This window comes from Saccoglossus kowalevskii, chromosome 14, assembly GCF_978046115.1.
Source record: "Saccoglossus kowalevskii chromosome 14, keSacKowa6.1, whole genome shotgun sequence".
Taxonomy (NCBI): domain Eukaryota; kingdom Metazoa; phylum Hemichordata; class Enteropneusta; family Harrimaniidae; genus Saccoglossus; species Saccoglossus kowalevskii.
Window position 1 is genome coordinate 4,393,866 of NC_140654.1, and position 16,162 is coordinate 4,410,027.

At 34.8% G+C, this 16,162-nt stretch overlaps 1 protein-coding gene across 3 annotated transcripts in view; it reads right to left on the minus strand.

The window, feature by feature from the left end:
* LOC100371354 (uncharacterized) overlaps positions 1 to 16,043 on the minus strand; it is a 48,993-nt gene extending 32,950 nt beyond the window's left edge. For 2 of the 3 annotated variants that reach the window (XM_085507808.1, XM_006813378.3), the window contains exons 1-4: positions 15,908 to 16,043; positions 15,021 to 15,119; positions 8,021 to 8,207; positions 3,069 to 4,251 (exon numbers count right to left, since the gene is read on the minus strand). In XM_085507808.1, coding sequence (XP_085363934.1) covers positions 3,069 to 4,251; positions 8,021 to 8,207; positions 15,021 to 15,052 — 1,402 coding nt within the window. In that variant the 5' untranslated portion in view covers positions 15,053 to 15,119; positions 15,908 to 16,043. The remainder of the gene's footprint in view (positions 1 to 3,068; positions 4,252 to 8,020; positions 8,208 to 15,020; positions 15,120 to 15,907) is intronic. The other variant, XM_085507807.1, reaches the window with a different exon arrangement.
* Positions 16,044 to 16,162: the final 119 nt, after the last annotated feature.

The window sequence follows — 16,162 nt, forward strand, 5'->3', positions numbered from 1 at the left end:
TTTTAATGATTTGTTCATAATATTTCAAATGCTATATTATTATTGTTACTGGTGCGTTATTAACGCCGACAAACTACGAGTTAACCCTGTAAACACCAGAACATTTCCTGTGCTGCAAGATAAAGAATGTTTTTTCTTGGAATGGATTTGAAACTAGATTAGAAGCCTTGTAAGTCTGCATAGTTAAGTTTGGAGTCATCACTTTCTCATCTTACAGTACAAATTGTAGAGATGTAAAGCTAAATACTTACCACAAAAACAAAGATGAGAACCCTCTTTTACAGGGAACATGATTGCCAGCTTTAAAATGCAATAAATGCAGACTTCAACAAGCCTCTATTCTACTCCAAAAGTATATAAACATGTGCATCTTTGACAACAAAGTGTTTATCAATTTTTACAATAACATTCACATCAACTTACTTAAAGATGCAAAATAGATGAGACCATGTAATATCTTATCTGATAATGTACCTTCTCACAGAACTGATTTTGATTTTGTCTGGATCTTAAGTCAAAATGGAATCCCAAAAAATTTGGTCAAATTTATTGAGGCCTCCAAGATAAATAAAAATTGTATGCACAAACTAAAATGTCATTATTTATAATTTCCTTTGAATTGTATTTTACAAAATTTCCAAATCCTTAATTATAGTTGTTTTTTGTCAAGATCACTATGTGATTTTTCTTTCACGAAAAGTCTCAAGTGGCGTGTCATAATGACTTAGATGACATACTGGACTATGATTTATCAAAAATCGCAGTTTTTGTGGAACACGACTATGGGTTTAGCAAAATAACATTTTCTGATGCACATGTTTTGGTACAATAACACTCACTACACATGCGTATTACTATGTTTCATCAAATGAATACTAGGGTGTGCTGCCATGTACATTCAGTGTATGCTTAAGTTGTGTTGTCTTTTCCAAGTCAGTAAATAGGCACAAGCCTGTATACAAGTAGAAGTGGGCAATATAAATCTTCAATCTGATGAATTCTGGCTAAATAAAAAAAAAAATATAATTCACTTTGGCTACCTTGTTTTTATTGATATTGCATCTTAAAACCTTTTATGATTCCATTAATTCATTCCTTGTGGAATCTACTAGAATTTATACCAATAACCACCCCAACCCCCTCCCAGTTTGGACAACAAATGTGAAGCATGTTTACTTATAATGAGGGGTATATTATACACGATAAAGGTATTTATGGGCACATGTGGTAGAAAAATTACTAGCTGACGTCATCATAGTACCTTTCATTATACGATCAGGGATCGAAATACCCTGGTGCACACTGCACTATGCACATAGATTATTAGCTCGTGCAAGTAAACTCAAAATATAATGTGCACGCTGTGCATGTAGAAATTAACACACCATTTTGTCATTATATTGACTAAGCCTAAATTAAGTTCAACCAACATTGTGAGACAACTAAAAAAAATCAAATTCGTTCAGGATTGCATCAATCGAGAACCCGTAAATTTTATTAGTCCCCGTTCGGACGTAGTCCGAAAACGGGGACTTATGTTTTGCCCTGTGTGCGTCCGTGCGTGCGTCCGTGATCACCTGTATCTCGAACATGCATGGACCAATTAAGTTCAAACTTCACTCATACATCACACATTATATGGGACATATGCACATGCATTTTTTTCATGATCCGATTAACGATAGCCGAATAGCGGCCATTTTAAGTCCGAAAATGCATCAAAATCACACATTTTCACCATTCCGGACCCGGATCTCAGTTATGCATGGACGGATTTCGTTCAAATTTGGTACATACATTAAACATAATAGGACCTTGATGCACATCATTTTTTTTTCGGGTCAAGTTCGAAATGGCCGACTGGTGGCCATTTTGTTTTGAAGAATTCAGTTCTGGATCCGTATCCGAGACATGTCTGGATTGATCAAGTTCAAACTTCACACACACAAGGTACATCATGTCACAAATATGTATTTGCATTTGTTTCATGATCTCATTAACGATAGCCAAATGGCGGCCTCTTTAAGGCCGAAAATGCATTGAAATCGCACATTTTCACCATTCCGAACCCAGATCTCAGTTATGCATGGACGGATTTTGTTCAAATTTGGTACATACATTAAACATAATAGGACCTTGATGCATGTCTTTTTTTTTTTCGGATCAAGTTTGAAATGGCCGACTGGCGGCCATTTTGTTTTAAAGAATTCAGTTCTGGATCCTTATCCAAGACATGTCTGGATTGATCAAGTTCAAACTTCACACACACATGGTACATCATGTCACAAATAGATATGTGCATTTGTTTCATGGTCCGCTTAACAATAGCAGAATGATGACCATTTTAAGGCCGAAAATGCATCAAAATCACGTATTTTCACAATTCCGGAACCGCATCTCAGTCATGCATGGATGGATTTTGTTCAGATTTAGTACAATGTGTTGTACATATGCAGGTGCATTTCGGTCATGATCTGCTTTGAATGTATATGTCACTCAAATATGAACGGAACGGGGACGTGTCATTGACAATGACTTGTTTAAACTTTAAAAATGGTGCATTTCACAACAAGTTAGTGCAGGTAAATTTCAAATTCAACATGCACACTATGCATGCAGGGAAAATATTCTATTTCAATCCCTGACGATAGATCGACTGGTCATTTGTGTTGGATATAGAACTTGGAAGACAGTGAAAGTAAGCTATGTATGAAGATCAAAATAAACATGTTTTTTGCATTAGTTTCTTTGATATATCTCTAATTCAAAAAAAGTGTGTTCTTAGGTGGTCAATGCTGTGTATGTATTAAATGAATTTAATGGCACCTCAGTATTGCTAATGTTTTAAGGCTATAATTGGATGTGATTCCATTTTAATCTAAAACGTTGCATTTTGTGAATATATCAAATTTCAGACAGTGAAAGTCCCTGTAAATGAATTTTGGGAATTAGAAACAGTTGTAAATGTAAGTACGACAAAATTGATTGATAACTAATTGTTTTGGCTAGGGTATCTATCCACTTTGAAAGGAAAGTTCACCAACCCTTTATTTGTTCAACCCTCTTACCTTTGTGACTAGTCTTCTTTTCTTCGTTTCTTCGATCTCCAGATTTTCGTTTGTCATCTATTTTTTTAATCTGATTTTCACTGTTTATTTCTGGTGTTTCTCCCTTTCCTGATTTCATCACAATATCAGGAGTGAACAAAATGGGTTCATTAGGCACTGAACACTGCCTCTTTATTTCATGTTTATGTGACTTATGAGAATCATGCTGATCTTGTTTAACATGTTTTTCATGTTGGCCAGGATGTTTCTCGTTTGTGTGGTCATTTGTTTTTTCATTTCCACTCTGTTTTTTCTCACTTTGGTGAGTCTGGTTTTCTGGTTTATGATATTTATCGCTTTCACTAAACCGCCTTTTCCTAACAGATTGTTTGGGTCCTGGTTCCTTCCCAGGATGAGAACCATGCCGGTGTTTTTTCACATCAGTATCTTTAAGTTTGATTTCTTGTTTGGCTTCCTTTACTTTTTGCCTCATCTCTTCTTGTATCTGCTTTAAAGTCCTCTCTTCTAACTCCTCTTCTGAGTCTGAGGATGATTGCTTCTTTTTCATTTTTGCCGCAGCTCTATCACTCTTTGAGTAAGTTTTCAGAGTTCGTCTCGGTGGTGCATTGCCACTTTCCCAACTAACTTGAGATTTTACAGCTGTAGCTGCAGGTCCTTCTTTACCCTTTATCTGTTTTGAGGGAGATTTTGTACTTTCTGGCCCTCTCTCTCTTTGCTGTAGAGTGCTCTTCCGCATCACTCGTCTCTCTACATCTGACCCAGAATCCAACTTAGTAGCGTGTGCCTCACTGGCTTTTCTCGGTGATCCTCTCCACTTTTTCACACTCTCAGGTTGGTGATCCTCCCCTGTCACAGCATCACCATAATTTACATAACTGGCCTCTTTCATCTCTAAGCTCCCGTCTTGCAGGATATTGTCATCCAGTAAACCAGAATTCAGACCATCTCCAGTACCTTCAAACATGCTTGGTAAACCAAATTTTAAAGAAATGTCTCCTCCTAAAAGTAAATCACTAGAATTCTCATTGATAGCCCCACTTAACATTGGATTTTCATCTCTCAACATGTTCTTAGCTGGGTCCATTTGTTTAGGTGGAGTGTTTAATACATCAATCTGTTTTAGAGGATCATCAGCGAGCAGCGGTTCCGTTGAAATATCTAAATATGGATGGCTTTCTTTACTCTGCAAGAGATAATGTAGTCAAATTATCATTCACTAGTTCATTTGTTGACAACACATTATTCAATATTTAATATCATGTAATCACAGGCATCCACTATTCATCTGTTTTGTTACGCATTTGTTCTACACACATAATACCTAATTCATTTTGTTAACCACACATATTCACTAATTCATTTGTTAACCACACATATTCACTAATTCATTTGTTAACCACACACATTCACTAATTCATTTGTTAACCACACATATGCACTAATTCATTTGTTAACCACACACATTCACTAATTCATTTGTTAACCACACATTCACTAATTCATTTGTTAACCACACACATTCACTAATTCATTTGTTAACCACACACATTCACTAATTCATTTGTTAACCACACACATTCACTAATACATTTGTTAACCACACATTCACTAATTCATTTGTTAACCACACACATTCACTAATTCATTTGTTAACCACACACATTCACTAATACATTTGTTAACCACACACATTCACTAATTCATTTGTTAACCACACACATTCACTAATTCATTTGTTAACCACACATATTCACTAGTTCATTTGTTAACCACACACATTCACTAATTCATTTGTTAACCACACATTCACTAATTCATTTGTTAACCACACACATTCACTAATTCATTTGTTAACCACACATATTCACTAGTTCATTTGTTAACCACACACATTCACTAATTCATTTGTTAACCACACATTCACTAATTCATTTGTTAACCACACACATTCACTAATTCATTTGTTAACCACACACATTCACTAATACATTTGTTAACCAAACATTCACTAATTCATTTGTTAACCACACACATTCACTAATTCATTTGTTAACCACACACATTCACTAATTCATTTGTTAACCACACATTCACTAATTCATTTGTTAACCACACACATTCACTAATTCATTTGTTAACCACACATTCACTAATTCATTTGTTAACCACACACATTCACTAATTCATTTGTTAACCACACACATTCACTAATTCATTTGTTAACTACACATTCACTAATTCATTTGTTAACCACACACATTCACTAATTCATTTGTTAACCACACATGTTACCTAATTCATTTGTTAACCACACACATTCACTAATTCATTTGTTAACCACACATTCACTAATTCATTTGTTAACCACACACATTCACTAATACATTTGTTAACCACACACATTCACTAAATCATTTGTTAACCACACACATTCACTAATTCATTTGTTAACCACACATTCACTAATTCATTTGTTAACCACACACATTCACTAATACATTTGTTAACCACACACATTCACTAATTCATTTGTTAACCACACACATTCACTAATACATTTGTTAACCACACATATTCACTAATTCATTTGTTAACCACACACATTCACTAATCCATTTGTTAACCACACATATTCACTAATTCATTTGTTAACCACACATATTCACTAATTCATTTGTTAACCACACATATTCACTAATTCATTTGTTAACCACACATATTCACTAATTGACTGATAGCACGAAAAATGGTAAAATCAGAAGATTCAGCAAACTGCTGAAAGGAGGTCAATTGACAATAAATACGAAATGACTATTGTACCTATTGTCATTAGCTCATGAATAATTCAAACCATACAGCATGACATTGATATGACCGATCTGCGTTTATTTGCAGAAAACCTTGATTGAACCTCAATAACTCAAGAGGCTCTACCTGTACTGGTCAAGGTCATGGGTTTGAACCAAACCATTGTCCAACTTTTTCAAGGAAGAACTCTATCCCCTTGCCAACTTCAGACTTCTCAACTTCAATTAAGCGGATTTACAACACCAGTATACAAGTTACATTACATCTGAAGTGATGACACTGCATATGTAGTGATTTACACTCAGTATAAAGACAGAGATGTGTGGATTTACTGAACTAAACACATGACAGTAGATGATGATGACAGTAGAGCTAAAACAGTAACAATGACTCACTTCAAGAAAAGATCTGTTGTATCACCTTTGAAGACAGTAGAGTTAAAACAGTTACAGTGACTCACTACAAAAACTGATCTGTTGTATCACCTTTGAAGACAGTAGAGCTAAAACAGTTACAGTGACTCACTACAAAAACTGATCTGTTGTATCACCTTTGAAGACAGAAGAGCTAAAACAGTAACAGTGACTCACTACAAAAACTGATCTGTTGTATCACCTTTGAAGACAGAGTTAAAACAGTTACAGTGACTCACTACAAAAACTGATCTGTTGTATCACCTTTGAAGACAGAAGAGCTAAAACAGTTACAGTGACTCACTACAAAAACTGATCTGTTGTATCACCTTTGAAGACAGTAGAGCTAAAACAGTTACAGTGACTCACTACAAAAACTGATCTGTTGTATCACCTTTGAAGACAGAGTTAAAACAGTTACAGTGACTCACTACAAAAACTGATTTGTTGTATCACCTTTGAAGACAGTAGAGTTAAAACAGTTACAGTGACTCACTACAAAAACTGATCAGTTGTATCACCTTTGAAGACAGAGTTAAAACAGTTACAGTGACTCACTACAAAAACTGATTTGTTGTATCACCTTTGAAGACAGTAGAGTTAAAACAGTTACAGTGACTCACTACAAAAACTGATCTGTTGTATCACCTTTGAAGACAGAAGAGCTAAAACAGTTACAGTGACTCACTACAAAAACTGATTTGTTGTATCACCTTTGAAGACAGAAGAGCTAAAACAGTTACAGTGACTCACTACAAAAACTGATCTGTTGTATCACCTTTGAAGACAGAAGAGCTAAAACAGTTACAGTGACTCACTACAAAAACTGATCTGTTGTATCACCTTTGAAGACAGAAGAGCTAAAACAGTAACAGTGACTCACTACAAAAACTGATCTGTTGTATCACCTTTGAAGACAGAAGAGCTAAAACAGTAACAGTGACTCACTACAAAAACTGATCTGTTGTATCACCTTTGAAGACAGTAGAGCTAAAACAGTTACAGTGACTCACTACAAAAACTGATCTGTTGTATCACCTTTGAAGACAGTAGAGTTAACAGTTACAGTGACTCAACTCGAGAACAGATCTGTTGTATTACCTTTGAAGACAGTAGAGTTAAAACAGTTACAGTGACTCACTACAAAAACTGATCTGTTGTATCACCTTTGAAGACAGTAGAGCTAAAACAGTAACAGTGACTCACTACAAAAACTGATCTGTTGTATCACCTTTGAAGACAGTAGAGTTAAAACAGTTACAGTGACTCACTACAAAAACTGATCTGTTGTATCACCTTTGAAGACAGTAGAGTTAAAACAGTTACAGTGACTCACCACAAGAACAGATCTGTTGTATCACTTTTGAAGACAGTAGAGTTAAAACAGTTACAGTGACTCACTACAAAAACTGATCTGTTGTATCACTTTTGAAGACAGTAGAGTTAAAACAGTTACAGTGACTCACTACAAAAACTGATCTGTTGTATCACTTTTGAAGACAGTAGAGCTAAAACAGTTACAGTGACTCACTACAAAAACTGATCTGTTGTATCACCTTTGAAGACAGTAGAGTTAAAACAGTTACAGTGACTCACCACAAGAACAGATCTGTTGTATCACTTTTGAAGACAGTAGAGTAAAAACAGTAACAGAGGCTGACCTCAAGAACAGATCTGTTATATCAACTTAGGTAAAATATGTAGTTAAAACACAAAGCAATACCAACTCACCTCAAGCGCATCAGCAGCAGTTAAATTCCATGTTGGAATATCAGAATCAACTCTCTGCACAACCACACTAGGGGACGAACTAATAACACCATCAGAGATGCTACTTATACCAGTGTTTGCCAAGGAATCAACATTCCCATGAAATCCATCAGCATTAACCCCTTCTGTCATCTTCAGAAAAGAGAATCTGGGACAGAGACAAAAAGTAAATAAAACTTTATATATTTACCATATAGTGAATAGTGTGCCTTCATTAGTATGCGTAAGTGATGCTCAGAGACTTGTTGTGACCAAAGTTGCTAATTTACTTGCAAATGAAACACATACATTGATATGGTGATCTTAATTATGAAATTTGGTAAAATGAAATTCATATTTTATAAACAAAATAAATGTAAAAAGAAGGAAAATCAGAGGCCACAACATTTTCGCGTCATCTGCACAGTCGCAAAGAATTTTTTTTTTTAAAAACTTCTCTCCCCAGCAGTCAACAAGCAATTTCAACATGATAACATTCCATTTTGAATCAGGATCCTTACAATAATATTCCTAACACTGACAGTAAATGAGAAGTAAGGAAGGTAGACTTACAGTGTACATACAGTCTCTTCTTTATTTTGATTGGTGTTTTTTTAATAAAATAAAATATGGGAGTACATAAATGGCGCAAGCTCGGTTACCACGAAATAAAAAGAAGACTTGCGACCTTGCTATTAATATTAATGAGCATTTCAATGACGTCACAAATTTGTTTGGCCGAGCATGCATACATATAAGTTAACATTCTTCAAGATGGCAGTGAATAGTGGACAAGCGATCACGCCGACAAAAAAAAAACAAGCTTCACAACTGTCACCGAGAACAAGGAATGCATTTGCATTGTATATGGGCAGAAGATGCATGCATGCCATTAAATTGAGTTCAGAATCTCAGTGATTTGATAAACCAAAACTCACATAAATATCGTGTCCAAAAATGTACACATCAACGACCACTCGTATTCTCAAAGCGATGTATAACCTACTACATTTAGTCTTGCTATGCTATCATAAATAATTTAAAAAATAATGTGAAGTGCAAGCGTGCGTTTCAATCGATGAGTTAACGCTGATTAGTGGAATATTAATGAACCTGTCAATCATTGCATCACACACTGAACCCAGACCAGTGACAATCATCACTGGTGTTACAAGAGGGCATCTACAAGAGTCACAAGTCCCTTGTTTATTTACCGTACTCGTCCGCGTTAGCGCCCACCCCTACTTTTGCACAATTTTTATATTTGGGGTCACATTCGGCAAAGCGCCCACCCCTTCAAAATGCAACTAATTTAAAACTTGGTCTTGCGTAACGAATCTTGGTAATCATTTTTATATAATACAGCGTGGCTTCAACAATGACCTGTTAATACAAGTAAAATGCGGTAAATATTTTATGCCATATTCAGTTTACCTCTCAAAAATGGCTAGTTACTAGTTTTTTTGAAAAACCATGTCGTTTATTCGCTGAGATCGTACTTCGACATCGATAATTCACTTCCGCATTGCGTTACCGGAAAGTAGTGAATTTCCAAAGAATTGCATCAGTACAACACAGCATTCTGATTGGTTAATAACCAACTTGACCCATTAGGTCAAATGACGCTGCTTCAGGTCAAATCTGCAAATGCATCATGACGGAAAGTGATTTTCATCGAGAGTTTGCGTACCAACACCTTCGTCAGTGGAGATAATATGAGAATTTTGACTTCGACTGTGTTTCAACAGACTCAAATATTTTTAATTTCGTAAATTTTGGTGGTACGTAATTAATATTGTAATAAAATATGCATATTTTTTGTGATCATTTTTGTTTCTTCATTGTGAAAATCAATGACGACTCAACTAATTTTGTAATTTGATTTTCCCCCAAAGACGTAATCTGTGACTTGATGAATCAAAATTTTCATTTGCACTCTTTTTCAAGAGGGGTGCTCGGGTAAGCGCCCACCCCTAAAAAATCTTGATTTTCAGAGTTGAGGCCCCTGGGCGCTAACGCGGTCGAGTACGGTAAATCCCAAGCTACATACATGGGCAAGCTCTACTACATTAACAAAGTTGATCACCTAATTATTTTGAAGATTATCGCAATTTATTGGTTTCTAAAATTTTTTACTGATCACTGATCTCCATAATTTTGTCTTGGACCTATGGTTCAACACTAATTTAACTTTTAATGAGAACAAACATTATTGAAGGAGTGTATGCAGTGTTACAAACTGGTAAAATCAATACATCTTGCAAATAATCATCTATGACCATACACGTACACAAAAGATATAACTTACTTTTCTCGGGATTTAAATAGCAGTACTTATTATTTAGTTATGGCTTGTTACATAACGTTTTTTTTTCATGAGCAGTAATACAGATTTGCACAATCTTCTTTACTGACTGTGCATAGAGGCTACATTTTTTGTTTACAAATGACAGCTTCACATGTACATGCAAATATGCATATCAAAAACAAAATTCTATGTTTTGTACTTTTAAGAGACAAGGTTCAAAAGAGAATAAAAACATTATCAAAGATACTATATTGCAAAACTTTTGTATCGCTGTTGACACTTCTGTAGAAGATGTTGAGTGAAAGTCTTCAACAGAACTTACAGAATTTTTACATAGCTTCTCCAGTTACAATTGTGACATAAGCATTAGCAATCAAAGACTGAGGATGAGATATACAATAGGTTTCATGAGGGCAAGAATTTGTTTTATAAAAAATATTTATAGAATTAAAATGATAGTTGGAAACCACTATACCAATCACCATGTGTTTGGGATGCACGAGTAATGGTTACCTAACGGTTTCTACAGCCAATCAATACATCTTTTTTGGATTTGAATGAAGCTCAACGATCTTATTTATAAATATCAGTGGTGTTCTAGTAACAGATCTTGACAAGTGTCAAAAGTCAGGATCAAGTGGACATGTGTCAAAAAATCTGCTCTTGGTCCCAATAGAAAGTCAAGTGAAACACAACACATGTCGGAATGAACCGGAATGTTTGGGCATGATTTTGGCAAGAACCAAGTGGGCCCCAAGTGAGTCCTGACTAACGTGAATGCAACTGCTGTAATCATTCTCCAAACATGGAGGATTATGAATTTTTACAAATGCAAAGAACCGGTAACATGAGCGTAGCTAAGCATAAACAAATTCATACCTTCGTGGAACTCTGTGTACCTTTTTAGATCACTTTTGATTAAAACTTTTGTGAAAATCTGAAGACAACACAACAATGTTAAATATTTTCAGTGGAGCCTGCAACTCACTCATGAACGGTCAAGAATACTTTTTTAATTTTTAATTTCTTCATATGAACATATCAGCTCTTATTTTCCTCAGCTGAACAAAAAATAATAGGAATAATATACAACTTCCATATATCATGTTTAAATGTCAGGAAAGATAACCAAAGTTTCACATTGAAATATAAATTTTGATTTCAATAAAGAATCATGATAGAATACTGATTTGATTGCAAGCATGGTTGGTAGATATATAAATGAAATCTACATCTCAACATAGATAGATAGATAGAATTTTTTATTTGGAACGTACCAATGAAATCTTGAGTAAAGTCCAAAAATAACAATAACAAAACAAAACATTCAGAACAACAAAAACTTACAGTACTAAAACATATCAAGAATATAGAAAATAAATTTTGCAAAAATGCTAAGAATGAAATCATTACTTGAAACAATAATAGGAAATAATTCATCCATGCTAAAATCTTCCAGCTTTGGGGCATAGATGTATAAAGCTGCAAGGAATCTAGATCTTTGTTCTTTGATTTGACAATTATTACAATATAAAATGTAATGTTTCTCATCCCCTACTTCATTGCATTCATGGAGATTACATAGCCTGTTTTCCTTCAAAATGCCTTTATGTCTACCGGATTCAATGGGAAGAAAATGTGCAGAAGTTCTAAATTTAGTATAAGCTATTCTATGATTTTTATTTTTAATTTTTTCCAAATAATGTCCAAATTCAAAATTTTCTTTAGCACACCTGTAAAAGTCAAGCTTACAATTGTTCAACAAATTGTTTTTCCACTTCATACGGTACAAACTTTTGAGCTTCTCTTTAAAAATATCACAAAAATTATTCTGATGTGGGTCTGAATTAGTTAGATCTGTTATGACTAGTAATTTTTGTATAAAGTTAAGCCATGGGTCATGCACAAGAGTTTTGGATTCTTCATAGGCTGCATCAATGATAGAATTGTTTTGTTTTTTTACATACTAGTCTTTGATAATATTTCATAACTGAAACACAAATATCCAATATAAGTGGATATTGACCTAATTCACCTCTACATGGGTCATTAGATGCCTTCCTGTGCACACCCAGAACTCTTTTACAGAATTTAATATGAAGTTTTTCTGGAATTAATTTATCTGAGAAAAGTTTTGTTTCAAAATTGCAATTGTCAACTGTACATTTATTTTTACCAGACCCCTTGTAGATGTTCAGCATAACCCCTCCCCACACATCAGCCCCATATAAAGCTGTGGGTTTGATAATAGAGTTAAATAGTTTTTTAGCCAGACTAACAGAATAACATTCCTCACTGATCCAAAGCATTTTGTACATCTTGAACAGTGCTTTCTGTGCTTTGTCTTGTAGCCTAGACATAGCATTATTGTCGCATACAACTTGTTTACCACTTCCGTGTGACTGAGAATGTTCTAGAACCGTACTGTGTCTGGGTGGAATTTATAGAAGCTGGTTGAATAGGTAATAGGACACTGTAGAAGGCAATAGAAGGTAATGGAACATTCTAGAAATTTGTAGTAAATTCCAGACTCATAATGTATGCTGATGTAATGGTCTATTTATAGACAGTATGGGTATATATAGGGGAGTTGTTCAGCACTGAGATCAGATCAGAGATCTCGTTGAATTGTATTGGAGTTTAAAGTATCTAGTTATTGGAGTAGTGGAGTTTTACCGCGTTATTGTACTTGATGTTTGCAGAGTATAATAATACCAGTACCAGTTGAAACCTCATCTGTTGGCTCCGTGTTCGTATTTTATCATCGCCGCCAGGGAAGTCTTTTTGTTACTGTTGCCATTTTGGTATTTGAACCATCACACCAGTACTATACCAATTACGGTAATATTACGTTGCGTGTGACAATTATGAAATTTACCATTTGTTTGAAAAACAATGCCAAGGTAATTATAACAAGCCATGCATGGCACAGTCCCCGTTACTTATCAAATTTAAGATATATAGTTTTGTTTATAGTAATATAGCTGGAATATAACCATGTCAGGAATATGATTTTTTAACATTAAGATGATTGACATTTGTATCTGATTGACAAACAAAGTACTTGTCCATATTAACTTGTTTAATTTAAATATAACAAGTCAAAGCATTTAAGAGATAAGGCTTTTAGCACAAAAATGACCACCATTCGGCCATTTTGAATAGGATAGTCAAACCAATATATCTGTCTATCTATGACATGATGTATAATGAATATTTAAAATTTGAACATAATCAGTGAAAGCAAGTCAGAGATATGGCACGAGAACCACATTCATTAATACAAAATGGTAGCCAGTCGGCCATTTTGAATCTTATCTGAAAAACAAAATTATTTGCATCAAGGTCCCATAATGTCTAATGTATATACCAAGTTTGAACAAAATCCATCTGTAAACAGCCGAGAAATGGTGGCTTTTTAGAATTTTTTAGCACAAAAATGGCTGCCATTCGGCCATCTTGAATCAGATCGTAAAACAAAATGATATGCATCAAGGTCCTATAATGTCTAATGTATATACAAAGTTTGAACAAAATCCATCTGTAAACAGCCGAGAAATGCTTGATTTTGATGATTTTTAGCACAAAAATGGCCGCCATTCGGCCATCTTGAATTAGATCGTGAAACAAATTGACGTGCATATGTATAATATCATGTATGATGTATGTGTGAAGTTTGATTGTGATTGGTCCAGGCATTTCTAAGATACAGGTCCGGACGCACGCACAGACGCACGCACGCACACACACACCGAGGTCAAAACATAAGTCCCCGTTTTCGGACTGCGTACCTAGTCTATTAAAAATAATGATTTCGCTTTTGTTAATATTTACTTTTAAATGCCAATTGTTACAGTAATTTTGGACTGCATCAATGCACTTTTGTAACCCCTCTTGGGTTGTAGAAAATAGCAAGTCATCAGCATATAACAAACAATTGAGCTTCAAGTCATTTAAATCTACAGGATCAAAATTTTTAACATCACAGATTCCATTAACAAAAATATTAAATAGTTGAGGACTAAGGTTACATCCTTGTTTTACCCCTCTGCATGAATTGAAATATGGAGTAATCCCTGCACTCAATTTAATGCTATATTTAGTGTTTTTATAGATAGCTTTAATAGCCTTAAAAAATTTCCTCCCACACCTAACCGAAGAAGTTTATATAACAGCCCTTCCCGCCAGACTGAATCAAATGCTTTGGAGAAATCAATAAAACATGAAAACAAATAATTCCCTGATTTTTTCAGTTTGCAATTGACATATTTATTAATTAAGGATTTAAGAATATAAATATTATCTGTTGTACGATGGTTTTTCTTGAAGCCAAACTGATTATCCACTATTTGATTAGTTTCTTGTAAGTACTTAGTTAATCTAGTATTTAGCATCATAGTATATAATTTAGATACACAACTAGAAATGGCAATGCCTCTATAGTTATTAGCGTCCTTTGGGTTACCTGACTTAAAAATAGGAATAATGAGACTACTGTTCCAATGTAGTGGCATAATGCCTGAATTTAAAACTTGTGTGAACATTTTAGTAAGAGAATTAATAATAAAGGGATAACATATGTGTTAACTATCTTGTTCATTTCTATGAAATTGATTATTTTCAAGAAATAAAAAGTTTAAAGAATGTATGGAAATGAAAACAAATGAAATTAACCTGAAGTCCTCATCTAAGCCTTCTCCCATCATTGTGTTGTATTTCTGTCTGTCTTTACCATTCTTCGTTGAAACATATCACCTAAAAGAGCCACCCTTCCTGGCAGAGGAGCAAAAAAAGGGAGCCGAAATAAAACCAAAACAATGTGTTATATGTAGCTACATGCTCAAAACGTATGCATGCTATAAATGATGCAATGAATTAACTAACTGATCCAAAACATTATCAATGCGTGAACTAAAATGTGAGCAAACACAGAAAGCATGCCGTGTTTAAAATTGCAAGCAGACAGGGACGATCGTCAGGAAGGAGGGCCCCAGTGTACATGGTTTATTTTCGTCGTGTGAACTTTGAATTAGTTTTATCGAACGAGCGGAAATATTGCTAGTAAAACGACACGAGCTGCTAAATAATTACTAATTCAATTTAAAAACAGTCGAGGAAACAATTGCGTGTTTCGTGTCAATAAACGCACACAACATTGATCATATAATACCAATTATTAGGGGTTAGTGCGACAACATAGGAACGTGACCACGTGCAGACCGACCGCGGTGATCGGGTCTGGACAAGGATATCTTGAAATAAACCGATAGGGTGTATATATTTGGGACCAAAGAATCCAGCCCTTGTTGTCATTGAAGCACAAGTAGTGTTTATGAAAGTTATTATTAATCGTAACAATTGGCCGGTGTATAAACTAAATGACTGATCGTTGTTTTATGGGGTCCAGCGATGTAAACATCGGGTCCAGAAGTAATTTCGAGCAGAGCTGCACACGAAACGTGTACGCAGCTCAGTCACTGTGGGGGTTTGGTTGAAGGAGCGACCACGACGATCAGACGATTTATGGACTAAAAGCAACAACAATTGACTGGTAAACATACCTTAATTTAAGTCATGAATGCAAGAGGCATGCGATGCAATAGCTTGACCAATCATCGATCGCGGACAGCGGAGAAAATGTGTCAAAATGCCGTAATGTTATCAAAATCCAGGTTTCTTGGACGCCATAATGTATCACGTGACACAGTTATTTTCCTTTCGTGATTTGCATTTCGATGTCAATATACAGCCCATAATTCGTGTAAAAATATGATATCACGAATAATTCTAAATATACACAGTAATATAGTTTATCA